Consider the following 15872-nt stretch of genomic DNA (forward strand, 5'->3'; position numbering starts at 1 on the left):
ACTTATTTGTGCTTTGTTTTCTCTTTACCCTCCTACAGTCTCCCTTTATCTCTATTATTATAATTGTTTAATTATAAATATAACCATGTATTTTTCTTCTTCTTTTGTTCCTGTGCACTCACACCAACATCTAAAACACCCATTTCCTCTTCCTACACCCATACATCATCTTCTACTTCTACGCCTCACCCTCCGCCTGTCTGAAAGTCTCTGATGTTATCTGTCACATCTATATCTGTTACATCACCTGCTGTTTTTCTATCAAAACATAACTTCACTCCAACCCCTTTTTTCCTTTCCTTTCTATCTTATATAATGTGTATGTGCTTAACATCGAAGAGACATTCATGAACAGCATCCGTACTACACTCGAGGGTATTATAATACTATGCAAAGAATACTAGACTGCTACTAAGAGTACTTCACTTATACCAAAGCTGCAGCGCTGTCACCCCTCTCATCACAGTACAGAAGGAAGCACGGGTGTTACTGCTTTAATAGCGCAACATGATGCAAACCACCCACTTTGTTTAATGTGGCACTTGGCTCCCTTCCATTCCACCTTATCTCACCTCGTCCTATCTCGCTTGAAATACCTCAAATCCCTAACACAAACAGTTGGTAATTGCCCTCTCCTGATAACTCGCCCTTCAGGACCTCAGTCGGTCTCCCTGACTCCCTTCCCATTACTCCCTCCCCTTCTTTAGTTCAAGGTCTAAAACGCGGCAGCATCTCTTTTCAATTAGCATCTCAGAAAAACAGAACAATGACATCTATTGTCTTCCCTTAATTGAAAGAGACTTAATTGAATCAAATGTTTCCCCTCTTTGCCTGTCTGTCACCCCGAGACAAAAGCGCAGTAAATAGGGGGGCTAGGGGGGCTTTTAAGATTCTTCCTCCCTGGATCTTCTTTGGCGAGATGCCTGGTTATAACTAGTCTAAAGGCAAGGGAGACAAAGGTCTTTATGCAGATGATTAATATGAGTAAGACAGTGTTTTGACAAGTTCAGCCTGCTAAAATCAGAGTAAGTGTGGTGTTTCTGCTCTTTTTTTACATGAATTTTAGCTTCAGTAGTTTTCATCCTCTGCATAGATTCAATTGAATACACTGCATGACAACACAAGTAGTTCTCAGCCTTATGCATGTAATGATGCTGGCTGGCTAGTGAGTTGGTGTGATGCAATGCAATGCTTTTGACAGCCATAATCCTGGGAAACAAATCGTTTTGACAAGCAACTTCTTAGACATTTTCCTGACAACTAAAGAATAGCTCAATCATAAAGGAGAATATACATAAAAATAAAGGCAAGACAGGTTTATTTGTAAAGCACATTTCAACAACAAGGCAGTTCAAAGTGCTTTACATAAAACATTCTGTCTACATTCTCATCAAGACAGAATGTAAAAGCAACACAAGGCAATATAAAAAGACATTTAAATGCAATTAAAAAGTGTTAAATTGGAAATAAAAAATAAGCTAAAACAGAATAAGACAGATAAAACAGGAGAATAAAAGTTACAGTGTAGCACTGCAAGCAAATTTGATTTAATAAAAGGCGGCGGCAATAAAAAGTAAATAATAAAAAGACAAATAGATAATTGTTTCTTCACTTTGTATATACTGTAGATGATTCAAATAATACAATAACACTGCAGCTCATTTCACAACCCCATTGATTCATGTCACATTATTTTCACTGCATTAAAGATAACACACAGTCGAAAGTGTCATGGCAACATATGATAACTGAAACTCTCTAGTGGCAGAGGAGCCTTGTGGTGTGATCCTGTGTAATCGATTGTAATCGTGTTTTTGCTGTTGCTGCTCCATGACTTTGAAAGAGTCACCCAGAAAGTCTCAGAGAGGCCAAATGAGTGCACATTTTTAAAAAGCATCTTCAAACTCTTTGGTGTTTTCTTGATGTTGTAACTGTATATTTTGTGGTTTATATACATTGTGTGTCTTGTATATTTCCTCGTTTAATTTCTCCCTTCTGTAAAACACTGTTTTTTATTAAACATTGCTGTATTAGGATTTTTTTATTTAAAGGTACCCTGTCGAGTTGTTGACTGTTAGAAGCAACGCCTGTATGAGTGGCCACCCCCCCTTTTTTTTGTTATTGTGACACACATACACATCTATGTGTATTCAAGTGATGCAATATGCATTCCTGCGAATGTTTTCACATTATTCCACTGATCTACAGGCGGCCGTAAGACACCAAGAAATGCAGAAATATGTCTGCAAAAGGCAGTGGAGAAGAAATCTTCTTGCAAATAAACATGGATGTAAACAATGCAGGTGTCAAAATGTTCAAAAATGTTGCTTTGTAAATGTTTTATGAGGATTTAAATGCTTTCAAGACCTCAAAGACTTGTAGACCTTTCAAGACCCTTTGTTAGACCTCAAAGATACACACCATACATTTTAGTGAGTAACACTGAATGTAAACAGAAACTTTGCAGGTCTACAAGAGAACTCCACAGGGTACCTTTAACTTACTATTTGTTATATAGCAATGTGACACAGGTATCTACAGTATCCTTTGCTTCGAACAGGTTGGCTTAATGGCTTGGGAGCCCCATGTTTGGTTCCTTGTTATCTCGACTGATTGTCACTGAAACCTCACCAGTCACTGGAACTGTTCTTCACTGTAAAAAGGGCAGGCAGTAAGACAAACTCCCTCTCTGGGGAACCACACAGTACCACAAACAAAACTAAAGCATTTCGTCCACACTTCTTCCACCACCGTAAGTAAGAAATGAGCCACTACTGACCATTCACCTGCAGCACATGTGTCTGATAGAGGTCTTCATAGCCGTAGGCATGGCAACTGTAGTTCCCCATGTGGATGGTTGTCACCTTGGTAATGTACAGGGAGCCATCGTCCCCAAAGTCCTGAAATACAGGAGAGGGATGGAAGAGGAAAATTAAGTAAAGAAAGAAGAGGCGGGGATGGTGGTGAAAGAGCAAAGAGGAGAAGGAGAGGGAGAGCGGGAGGTTTACGACAGGGAGTAGTGGATGAAGAATCGGGCGAAGGAAGGAGCCACAGGGAGTGAGGTAGAGGAGGTGGGAGAATGAAGATAGCTTGATAGAATATGTAAGGATGCTCGGAGAGAGCGAGGAGAGGAGAGGAGAGAGGAGGCACGCAACAGCAGGGAGTGATGGGAAAAGACAAGAGAGAAAAAGAGTGATGCGAAAAGGAAGAGAAACCATGAATCAACGGTCTCCCTGTTGAGCTGAAAGCAGGCGTTGGGGAATTTGATCCTCCTCTCTCCCCTCATCACGCTGCCTTAGCCTGATAAATGGCAAGGGTTAAAAATATAAAGCCCATTAGGTTGATGAATGGAGCTGGTTGTTGTTGGTGCAGCGTGCGGCAGTCACCAGGGGGTTCCAGCCACAGCTTAGGGCGGATTAAGGCATTAAATAGTTTGTTGTCCCACCAAGTGGCAGAGCAGATGTCCTGATGCAGAACTGTCATGACATGGAAACCACAAACGACCGCTTTCTTTCTGAGGGCTCTTGAAATTTATGTGACCTGACAGAGAAGAGACAGTTTGTGAGGAAAATGTCAGATGACTTTCCTGTAAGATATACAGGGGAGTTTGGGCAGCATTTAATGTTCCAAATTTACAATTAAGGTGAGAGATACAACTACACCAGCGAAGGCAATTAAAAGTGAATGGGCTGTTTGGGCTAAAATGTATGACTGTAATATATCTGGCAGGATAGCTTAAGATATATTTGTGTTTAAACTCGTAATCATTTATGGTTCCTGTGAAAAAAACGTGTTAACAGTAATCATTAAAGGCACCTCTGATACGAAGATCATATTGTCAGTTGCATCATTAGACTTATTTTTTTTTCGCTGCTACATCAACACAGAATAACAGCATGATACTGTAAGCTTCAAACTTTTGTAAACATTTCAAGTCTCAAAATTCTCCAACTGCAAACCTACTGTAATTGAAATAGAGAAGAGTGTGAATGTTAGTTTTAGACTATTATTACAGTATAATTACTAATATTAATTTCCTTACTAGTTTTATTATATTATTATTACACTTATTGTTTAATTTACCCTTACAACTGTCAGAGATGATATTGTTGTTTGTTGGGCTGCTATATATTTGTGTGTTATATGTGTGATCGTCGTGTCTCTTGTGTTGTTAAATTGATAAGTGCAAAAATAAAATGTTTAATTTTATTTGTGTTGCCCAATATCACAAATCAGTGTCAGGAGGCTTCACAATCTGTATAGCAAATCAGCATCCCCTGTCTTTAGCAGCCTCGATACAAATATGTAAAAACTCCTTTTAAAAAAACACTTTAACAGGGAAAAAAATGGTAGAAACTTCAGGAAGAACCACAGAGGAAGGTTCCCTCTCCCAGGGCAGACAGATGTGCAATGAGATGTGTACAGAAAAGACCATGAAAGCATGAGATCTGACATGTTGGCAGCTGTTGCAGAATTTTGCTAATACTTCAAAGTTGTCTTTCACTCTAATCGTGCATTATGTCTGCTTGGCTGGTGTCATCAGTGACTAAGAAGACATGAATGTAAATGGCTGATCTCTGCTAGCACGGCTCCTCATAACAATGGGAATAGTCGTTAACCTCCGAGTTCATGAAATGTACCGATGATACACAGACAAACGGACTGAGAAAATTACAGCCTTTTTATTTTTATTCAAAGTAAATTATATGCTTTTGTAATAGAAAGAGGAGTGGAAGAATTATATGTGAAGATGACCATGTTCGAAATAATAAAATGTTAAGTCACTCATTAAAGTTTTGCTTTTGAGATGCAAAACTACATCAGTGTCTCCTTTGACCTATCCTCAAATAACAATCATCAGTGCTTTTTCATTACATCGGCCCTTATATACTTATTCATTTCATGTTTATCAAGTTGCTGCAATGTACATGCAAATAAAATGAGCTGTGTGGTAATTGTTTTAATAAAAGAAATATACATTATTCATTTAATTTCTGCATAAATGAATCGGTTTCCAATCTCACTCAGACGTGCAACACTTTGGTTGATAACTGCAGAAGCTATAAGCAGCTGTGGTGGATTATATTGCTGTTCTGTCTGCTTCTGTTTGTAGTTCTGCTTGTTTTCTTTCTTTCATGCAGTCGTGTGAAAAACAGAAACAGGTCTGAACCCACCATTATACAGGGTGATGTTACTTTTTGGAGAACATAGCTCTACTTTAAAATGTAAAATGGCCAGTTTTGAGGCAAAAATGATTGAGAGTTAAAAAAAAAAAACACACAGAGAAAGAAACATGGTGAAAACACTACAGTGGAGTGGAAGGTCAGAACAAGGCAGGGCAGAGAGAGACAGAAGGAGTACAAAGACCATGAAGAGAGTGAAGGAGAGCAGACAAATGAGACTGATTGTAATGGAGGCTCAGCTCTCAGGTGTAGAGGTTATATGCCAGAGCGCAGAAAGATTTCCATCACTGTCGAATGAAACTTCTGAAAACAATCCTACTTCCATTCAACACAGATCAGCAGAGGAAAACGGTGTGCTGAAAGGACTTGGACTGGAAAGTTAAATCCCCTTCCTCCTCTCACCCCATTTCCTCTTTAACCTGCACTGTTAGTCTATTACCTTTTATTCTGCTTTCTTACTAAGGCTGACGTTTTATGGATCCGTTATATGAATGTAGATTTTACTGCAACACTGTCAAACATCATTTTGAATGAATATCATATAATATTGGCTGACTGGTCAATTCTCTGTGAAGTTACATAAAGACTAATCTACTAGACTAATCTAGCTGATTTATATGTTGTACTCTCAGACAGTTGAAGGTAGTCTGAGTGAATGTTATTCAGTGTGAAAACAGGCTTTGGGAAAAACATTAATGGACTGCTTTGATCAGACCTCTCCAGTACAATTAAATCCAGCAGGAACTACTTAGTAGTTTATGATTATAAATTAACAAACTAGCAATCCATGAAGTCTTGCATTGTTAATCAGATGAAATACATTATATCATAGAAATCTCAAACATGAAATTATAAATGTGGATTTTAATCAGAGGCTTGTGGATTTTGTTTTCTTTCCTTTTTTCCCCAAAGTTGAAGTTTATTGTTGGAGCAGGTGATAACAGCGCAGCACAGATAGTGTGATATTGGTTATTTTCAGGTAAAAAGATGCTGTCAATTAAAACTGGACTAAATTTTATTGAGAAATTGAGGGTTTTTTAGATCCTAAGCTCTATTTCAGTTGCATTTTGATGACTTTATTTTCAATACGTAAAATTTTCTGGAGGATCTTAAGGACGTACTTCTTAAAATAAGCGGATAGAAAGTAAAATCCTTTACATACATTAAAGTGTTATCAGGTGGGTTTAAAAGTGAGACTTTAGTTTACAATCTGGATTAGTATATAGACATTAAAAACATCCGTGTGTTTGAAGGAATTTTCATATACTGTATGTGTCATATATGAAAAAGCTCCTATTTTTATATACTGTACGTGCCATGTATGAAATGTTCCTTAAACAAGCAGACAGTGAGGGACAGATAGTTGACGTCTTCGCAGTTGAGCCAACCTGGCTTTATGACTGTTGCCATAGAGACAGCGCTAAAGTAAACAATCTTATAGCGAAGACAAGGTCACTTGGGCGCTGCCTGAATAACTGAGTGGTTCAACTCTTGTCCTTCAGATGTGCTGAAGCATTTCACTTTGAAATGTAACTGCTTTCTCCTTGGTCAGTCAAGTTTGTGTTTGTCAGTAAATCTTTTTGCATAAGATGTCCATGTCTCGAAGTTTCTGAATTGAGGAGCTCAAGATTTCTATAACAGTGTGCTTCTTGTATAATCAGCGCTTTGTATTAACACATATGGCATGTGCTTATTGACAAATTATTAATGGACTGTACATGTGGATTTACTCATTACTCAATTAGTAATGCACTATATCCATAAGAAATACAAATCCAAGCATCCACTTGGATGGACTTTAGATGTCTACATTTTTATTGGATGATTTATTCGTCTTTAACCAGGGTGTCTCTTGAAATACAAAATCTTTTGTACAAGAGTCCAATTGACCACAAAAACCTTTATTTCTTTACATATGCTTTCTCTTGTTCTTGATCCTGAGATTCATCCAGAGTACCAAGAAATTACTCAAACTGTAAAGAAACCCCCCACACAAAGTACTGAGGTTATCTCTACCATTAATTTAGGGATTAGTTTCATCTTTGATTTGACTGAATGAAATGTGAGTCAAGCACAGCCGGGGCTCCTCTTTCCCTCCTCCACTCAGATCACTCTGCTCTGCTCTGCGGAAAATTCATTATGCATGGTCAAGAGCCTAAGGGACCTCTGTTGCCATCGCCTCTTCTCCAGACTCCACCTTAACACTTGACATTGTTTATCAGCTCATCATCACAGCAGACCAACAAGGCCGCCCATTAACATGCAATTAGTGAATTGTGATCCGGTGGTGAGTAAAGCAAGGCCGGCGCTGTGCTGTCACCTGTGCAGATGTGTCTAAACAGGAGCATGGTTACATAGTTCATTAAGCACTGAGCACTTTACTGATTCAGGGAGGAGGCTGGTATGTTAATCTTTCTTTGTTTGCTGCTTTCCTTCACTTGAATCCTTTTTTTTTCATGTTACTATTTTTCCACCATCCTTCGTTCCTCTTCTTTCTTGTAAAGTTTGTTGTTGGTTGACTATTAGGGCAGACATTGTAAGGAGATTTTTTAAATCAGCAAAGTGTGATTCTTGGCACACCTCTGTACTGCAAACAGGGTGAAAATATAAAAAATAATGTCCTCATGAACTGAGAAACTCCCATAGCTCTTCATACCTTTATAGCAGCAATGGGATTTTCTTATTATAAAAAAGTTTTAATAGACTATTTGTTTTCAATCAACTTGAAGAGCTCCTCAACTGTGTCCCCTTGCTGCTGAAGTTGATCAAATATTAATCAGGCAGTCCAATTAAATTTCTGGAAAGAAAAATTATGAAAACACACACACACAGTGTGCACACTGGAAACTTTGATGGGTTTCATCAAAATGGAGGAGGTTCTACGGAGGATCACTTGACATAAAGCTACTTTTATCAATCACTTATATGTGGCTCATGGTAACAAATTGACTGGGAGTTATCAGTAAGCCTCAGCTGTTTTCAGCAGACAAGTTCTGTTAGCGACTAGATGGTGAAGACAGTCAAACATCTAGCAGCTACAGAACCAGATATTCCTCTCAGGAGTTAGTGGAAACAAAACTAGAGCTAAAAGGAGAGTGAAAACTAGATTTATATTTATTCATCGGGTGGATACAAACACAATGCTAATGTGTAAGTAGCCCATTGTTTGCTAACCCATTACCCACTATGACAGCTTTAATATGTAAGGGTTGTGTGTCTGTCAGGTTGTTTTGCTGTTCCCCTTGTGGACAAACCATAGACTAAAAAAATAATGGACGTAGCCACCATGACATCATCCACTGGTTTGTGGACTCGAGTTTGGCATTTTGACCGTCACCATCTTGGATTTTTGGAGCCAGGAGTGACCATATTTGGAAGAGAGGGTTGAGCTGACCCTAATGTTAGCTGCTAGCTTGGTTAGCATGGTGCATTTACAGTCTATGGTTCACTGTGATTATGCTGATGCTAAGTTTGACTTGCAAAAATAGGCTTTAAACAAAACATTCTTACCAGATAGAGAGCCAACTCCTTAGAGGATCTTTTAGTACAACTGAAAGCTGAACAGGACTTTTTAGATGACCAAAATGTTACATTTAACTTTCATGACCTGAAAACACACTGAAATAGCGACGGCTACGGCTATACTCCTATTCTAATCTGGGTTTATGATACGTAACATACGTAATCAATGTAGTCACCATCGCAGCGACTTGTCAATTACAAACTAGCTTTATCGACTATTTTACTCTAAATGGGCCTATAATTTACAAAATGAACATCATGCTGTAATGAAGACTTGAAACTAACGATTGAGACCATAAACTCGTTGGGAAACTGTTTACTGAGGTAATAAATCAAGTAAGAAGTAGGGTCATTTTCTCATAGACTTCTTTACAATCAAACTTCTTTTTGCAACCAGTGGAGTTGCCCCCTGCTGGCCATTAGAGAGAATGCAGGTTTAAGGCACTTCTGCATTGGCTTCACTTTTCAGACCCAGAACTACCTGCTTGGGCCAAACATCTATTAAAACTGCTTTAATAGTGTTCATAATGCTAACATCACTTGACTGTACATAAGCAGTGATGTTGTTGTAACCAGAAGGATAAAACAATCTAGACATACAACAAAAATTAACATGTTTTCAGGAAATATTTCTTTGCTTAAAAAATGGGAGAAAAAACTCTACTATCATCACCAGCAGCAACAAAAAACAGCATCAACCATGACAAAGGAAACAACGACAGCACTCACATTGATATCCTCCAAGTCCAGAAAGTTAAGTATGATGCCGTTCCTCTTCCAGATGATTGGCGGGCGCAGCGTCCCCTGGATGGCACAGGTAAGGACGGCACTGAGGCCCACTGTTACTGTGGAGACGCTGATCTCCTGGTCCTCTGCCAGGCTCAGTTGGACAACTTCTGTTAGAATGAGAGTTTGAAGAGAGATGATTGGTGTTGGAGAGCGAGAGTGGATGACAGAAGAGCAAGGAAGAATTGATAGTAAGGAGAAAAGATTGAGAAAAATGAGAAGATGGAAAGCGAGGGAGAAAAAAGGCGGCAGAGAAAATCACAAATCAGAATGAGTGCAGATATAGTGGAACAGTAGCCAAGCTTAATACATTTCTAAGCATCCATCTCATTACAAGTGGACCGGGGAGGATAAACAGCTGTCCAGGAGTGAAGGATGTCCCAAATGAAAAAGGACCACGTGTCAGAGGACACACAGCTAGCCAAATATCATTCTTCTCATTAAGGGAAATTTATGTTCATTGAAATGGCCATCCAATTCAATTCACCTTTACGGCAAATTAAGAATTATTCTTCACTGGTTCCCCTTGGCGCCATAAATAGTATCTGTCGCCAAGCTGTGTGGCCAGGCACCAAATCTACAGTCACAGTCTGAAAACTTTGTAATGCACAGAACATTTTTCTTATTGTCAGTTTCACTTTACACTGAGCCTTGTGGTTTTAGTAGAGATAAAAAAAACAGTGTCTTTGCAGCAAAAGTGGGCTATGTAATATAGGCAGTATGTGTGTTCTCACCATTATGGGTTTAAGTCTATCTCATGTTCTTTATTATATTTCGATACCACCTAATCCTTCCTCTTTCTCCCATCTTTCTTTTCATGTTTCTCAGATGGGAATGTCATTAGTTTTGCAGGTACAGTATTTGGCCATTAACAAAAATATTGGACAAATCAAAATTTTGACCTGACGTTAGCACTAGAAGAAAAGTTAGAGGATCACTAAAGTTATTCCAATTAATTCGGAGGATTCAGGACATGATCGTCTACTAATTATGGCAATCCATCTAATAGTTGTTTAGACATTTCACTCAGAACCAAAAATGTCAACAACCATTATCTGGAAACCATGAATATCTGTACAAAAGCTAATGTCAATAAAGTCAGTAGATGCTGAGATATTTCACAAGATAAGTAAAAGTAAAAAGGCAGAGGATCGTCAAAGGATGAATCCAACTGATCCAATTTTTTTTTAGCTTCAATTTCTCGTCAAAAAATGGGTATAAAATTAAGAAAGGAGCATAAGTTTGGCAATGATTGTGACATATTATGTGAATGTGGAGTTCAGGCATGGCGGCACTGACATTATATCTGTCAGTGTGTGTGACCTTGGATCAATATTGGCTCAGGCACAGGATATTCTTGGTTCAATAAATTAAGAGACACAGACACCTGATAGAAATCTACAATAAATGGAGCCAACCAAGCATAAGACTGTGCAAATCTCTACGGTTTTCAGACACATACTGTACAACTGCACACAATCAGACATATGTGTGCATGCTGTACACCATCTACACACGCGAGGCATTTACTGGACCGTTACTATTTACTGCCCTTGCTGCATGACCTTTCAGAACTAAAACAGTTGAAACGAGGATACACCAATTAGAGCAAAAAACAGAAAAAGAGCAGGGAAATGGAAATCTCTCATTATGTTTGGAAAGTAAACATCCATAGATAATCCAAATGCTATGATTCGCAAAATAAATGGTAATACATTCAGTACAGAGAGACCAGAAACACTATCCCAACCAAACAGGAGGAGGAAAATTCCCAGAGAAACCTGACTTCTAACTTATACATGCACTTCCTCTCTGTGCTCCACCACTGTATTCAATATACCACAACCTATAATGGTACACAAATCTATGTGAACAAAAAGATGTGAACAAAAACACTGGCTTTAATGATGGAACAACAGTAATAAGATCAGAATCACAACAAACCTTCACTCCAACACCTACATGGGACAATATTTAATTGTCCAAACAGATAGGAAGTAGATAGCAAACGGACTTTGAAATGTTTGCGGGGACGTTCCTGTCCAGATCCAGACTTTGACAAACGCTGTTGTAAAAGACCCCTGGATATTAGCTGTCTGTTTCACACAGCTCTCGAGATGATAGATATATCCGGGCTGACAGCTCGGTGTGTCAGAGATATTTCAGAATGCCTTTGCTACAGTACACTGCCAGGCCCAACAAAGTTATAATTCAGCAGAGCAGTAATTTGGGTGGCAGAACAGCCTTTGAATGCCATGTGGACAGATGAGGGATGAAGTGCATTGATCTGACATGGCTTGGAGGGCTGGTTTAAGGGTGGTACTGTGAATTTCAACTAGACCACTGCTCATATTGAATTTAATACAGTGCATAGAACTAAGACCTGTGCAGTTAGCTGTGTCTTCATGCAGTTGACTGTTCAGATGGACATCTAGCATGACTTAATATTGATTCTTTTACATGTAGAGAAGTAGGGATACAGCTGTAAAAGTCTACTGTCTCCTCAAAGTTCAGTCAATGCAGCAGTATAAACTGTAATTAATAGACTACGGTGAACAAAACACTGCCTACTGTGAAGGATAGTTGTGCTTCCAACAATGACAGCAGACAAAAATAAGCAAGCGCTGTGAGGATGCAATGAAGTCAGGACTGTAATCTAGAGTCATTTATTTGACACAAGCAAAAAAGCAACAAGATGTTCTTAATTACAGGTTTGAAATTGATTTAAATATAGAGTCAAATAGCAGCTATTAAAAATAACTGTTGGCGTGAAAGAAAAAGAAAAAATGGGTCGCTATTAAAGCTGTGAGTCATCTTGGGACTTTTGTGCGCCTAATACTTGTGTTTTGAGAACGAAACGAATGCTTTTGTAATTAATACTTTCACCTTTTTCACCACTTTGTTGTCAAGGACAGACAGATGATGTATTGCTGTACAGATTTTAAAGCCCCCTGAGGCAAATTTGTGATTTGTGATATTGGGCTATACTAATAAAATTGACTTGACTTGACTTAAAGCAGCACTGACAACTGAAAGACAAGCTACAGCTCAAAGCCGCTAATGCAGGGCTGTAACACTGCTGTTTACACACCAAATCAAATAGGAAATACTCCATCAATTAAAAATAGACAGCTGTGTTTAGATATTTCCAGTGGCAGTCTGCCAACCCTTCTTATGAGGTCAGTCTAAACTTGCAAACTTCCTGCTGATGTATTCCTCCTCATTTTTAATGTCTGACAGGAAGGCCATAGTCAAAAACAACAACAAAAAACCCATCTACCTTCATGAAAGATGGACCAGTTGTGAAATTAATCCTAACACCATGAAATTAATCCTGTCATCCAAACTCAACCCACTGAGATTACGGTTATGATACAATGATGCCTTTTTTTAAACGATTAAAAATAGGCATCTAGTAATAAGTTAGAAAATTGGATGATTGCTGTTGTCACTTTTCTAGGGAAACTGGGTCTAGGAGAGTCATTAAGGGACCATTTAAATGCCAAGATTTTTCAGTTCCAGTACAATTTAAAACTGTCATCAGTTCATTGCAGGTTGGCCTCTGAAGTTTTAAAGAAAATAGACAACTTTAATGAGCTCAAGATAATAACAGTCACACATTGTAACTTCATTGTAACTGATTTGATGGGTTTGTCAGTGTTTACAGAACTGGAGGTACAATGTGTAACTATTACTCTATTTCACAGGTTTTGTTGAGTACAAAGCCAGAGCTCAATTAATTTAACCCTAAGGTGACATTGACACATCATATTGGACAACAGTATCCCAGGAGCCCAGGTTGCTGGCTTTTTACTTGCTCCTAACTTTATGGTACCAATAAGATACCTGGGTTCTGGTACCAAACACTAAATGTTTTTAGGTAGATACTTTACTTTGAGCCAAAAAGAGGCCCAAGTTTTTGCACCAAAAACAAAATGTTTTCAAGATATCTACCTTTCAGTTTTGGGCATTATGCTTGAGCTATTGAACTATTTGGCCCTTTGTTTTTATCACCAGGGAGCGGTACAGTTAAAATCTGTAGTCTGGTTAAAACGGTGCCCAAAGCCCCCAAGCTTTTGAATAGTCGACTATTCGGCAGGCCATGAGGATTTTTTCTGACCCTTATCATGTGTTCAACTCTGAGTATGAGCTGAGTATTCTGGGTTCCATTGTGTAAGCACAAAACCTTCATTTGTCCTTGTATCAGTTTAACTTACTAACAGGAAATTCATGGAAAACAGAAAAGGGTAATTGTTTGTTTTGTTGTAGGCATGTACTGTAAAGTCAGTCATTCATTTGTATGCTTGTAACTTATAATTGGGTCTTTTAAAAATATTTCAGAATTCCTGTAATTTTTGCAGTTTCAGTGAATAGTTTATTCAGTTATTTAATTAAGGCCAGTGTTTGTGAATGTGTTTATATTGATTAAACAAGCATGCGACGGTTAGAGTTAGGACACATATAGGACATGTCTGTCTTTTATGCAGCAATTCCTTCGGTCCAGGGGAATTGTCTTTTACAGGAGATGGAAATGTACCCTTGGTCTTGACCTTGAAAACAATAAACATTTATCTACCAACATATTCTTTAATTTCAATAAATAAGCCAAACATATGTCTTAACACAAACAAGCCCACAAAGGACTCTGACTAAATAAAATACTGCCTAGAATGAAGTTATGACTTAAATCACAAAATATCCGTAACAGACTAAGAATCTGACCAAGCATTCAATGTCAGCTTTTGGTGCTTGGTACTATGAACACATTGTGGACCACATTCAATAAGTAGTGGCGTTCAATCCCAGCCCTAATACCTACACCCATGTTTAACTAAACCACAAAGATTATATCCACCCAGAGCAACTCCGTAAAAATCTGTTCGAACATCCTCCCATGTTCTGTCCCATCCTCAGATGACTCAGACAAATTGCATATCCACAGGCAGCGCCCGCTCTGCCCTGGACGGCTGAGGAAGGTTGTCATGACATTATCTAGTTAATGATTCCAGCAGTTTCCCCCCCTTTCTCCCAAAATAGCTCCGGTGTGCAAGTTCGTAATTGACTTTCTGGGGAATTCAGGAGCTCCACTGATCGATCAGCCCTGCTAACTGAGCTATGGATGGGCTGACAGGGCCAATAGGGAGGTTTCCTGTATTCAGCTCTGGAGGGATATAGAGTTTAATGTGAGTAAAGAGAGGAAGAGGGAGTTAGAAAGAGGAAGGTGAAGAATCAAGGCTAAACACTGGGGGAAAGAAGAGCAGATAATGACAGAGACAAGGAGGGGGGTTTCAATGACACATTCAGAAATAGCATGAGTAAAACGAATGCAAGCAGAGAGAAGAGACAGAACAGGGAAACGAGGGAGGAAACAAACCAGACGTGGGGAGCTCAATTGTGAGAGAAAAAGTGTGAGAAAGAGGATGAGCAAATGAAAGAGTGAAAGTAAGAAAGTCGAGCTGAAAGATGGACTGAGACAACACAGAGGCAAAAGAGAAAGGGTATAAAATGTGTGTGTGTGTGTGTGTGCGTGCGACAAGAGGCAGAGAGACAAATTTAATGCAGAGCACGTAGAAGATCTCCCAGGGAATAACTAATGTGGTGAGCTCAAGACTGCGGCTCAGAGAGTTGTCCCTTTCCGCTTTTATGAGACCAGCCCCTCACGAGCTGGAGTAAGACATCAATCCACAAAGCAGAGGAGCAGAATACCATGACTTTTTAGAGAGAGTAAGACCGATAACATCCTGTCTGTAGACTAGAAGAGAGAAAGAGAGGTGATGAGGGGCAGAGAGAACGGAGAAGACAGAGAGAGACAGATGGAAAGAGGAGGGAAGAGGTCATAGGTGAGGGAGTGGGATGTGATGAGTCATGTGAGTGGGGCCAAGAAGCAAGAAAAGAAAACAAGCTGTCAGGCATCCTCTGAGCATGGATTGTTGATTTGTGGGTCAAATGATGTCTAGGGATCTACTTTGTCTCATATAATCATTGTTTCATCGCTATTAAAATGAATGTATTTCAATGGGCAATTATCCCAAAAGGACAGTTACCGTTTATGTGACCGAGACATAAAAACCTTTCATTTCTCAATTTCTCTCGAGTTTAACGTAGACGTCTTATCACATGCAAATGATGAAATCCATGCTCAACAGTTAAGTAGCTCTATCCACATTAAAGTGGAATAATGTCTGTAAATGAATAAAAATTGTCTTTAAATCACATTAAGTTGTTGCTCCTTACAGAGTGCCAAATTAAATGAAAATATAGAATATAATTGGACTCTTCTGATTGAATCTCCCTCTATGGGGACTTAAATTTGTCTTTTTAAAACAACATAAAAATATTGTAATCAAAAGCATGCTTGGTTGTTTTGTATTTTCTCCATTT

General features: G+C 38.8%; 1 protein-coding gene across 4 annotated transcripts in view; it reads right to left on the reverse strand.

Annotated features, from left to right (window-relative positions):
* The window catches only part of fstl4 (follistatin-like 4), a 236831-nt gene that overhangs the window by 27229 nt on the left and 193730 nt on the right, over nucleotides 1-15872 (reverse strand). For all 4 annotated transcript variants that reach the window (XM_044371293.1, XM_044371291.1, XM_044371292.1 and 1 more), the window contains 2 exons: nucleotides 9435-9601; nucleotides 2780-2900 (listed from right to left, as the gene is read on the reverse strand). In XM_044371293.1, the coding sequence (XP_044227228.1) occupies nucleotides 2780-2900; nucleotides 9435-9601 (288 nt within the window). The remainder of the gene's footprint in view (nucleotides 1-2779; nucleotides 2901-9434; nucleotides 9602-15872) is intronic.

The sequence above is a fragment of the Thunnus albacares genome, chromosome 13 (assembly GCF_914725855.1).
Source record: "Thunnus albacares chromosome 13, fThuAlb1.1, whole genome shotgun sequence".
In the NCBI taxonomy this organism is placed as follows: Eukaryota; Metazoa; Chordata; class Actinopteri; order Scombriformes; family Scombridae; genus Thunnus; species Thunnus albacares.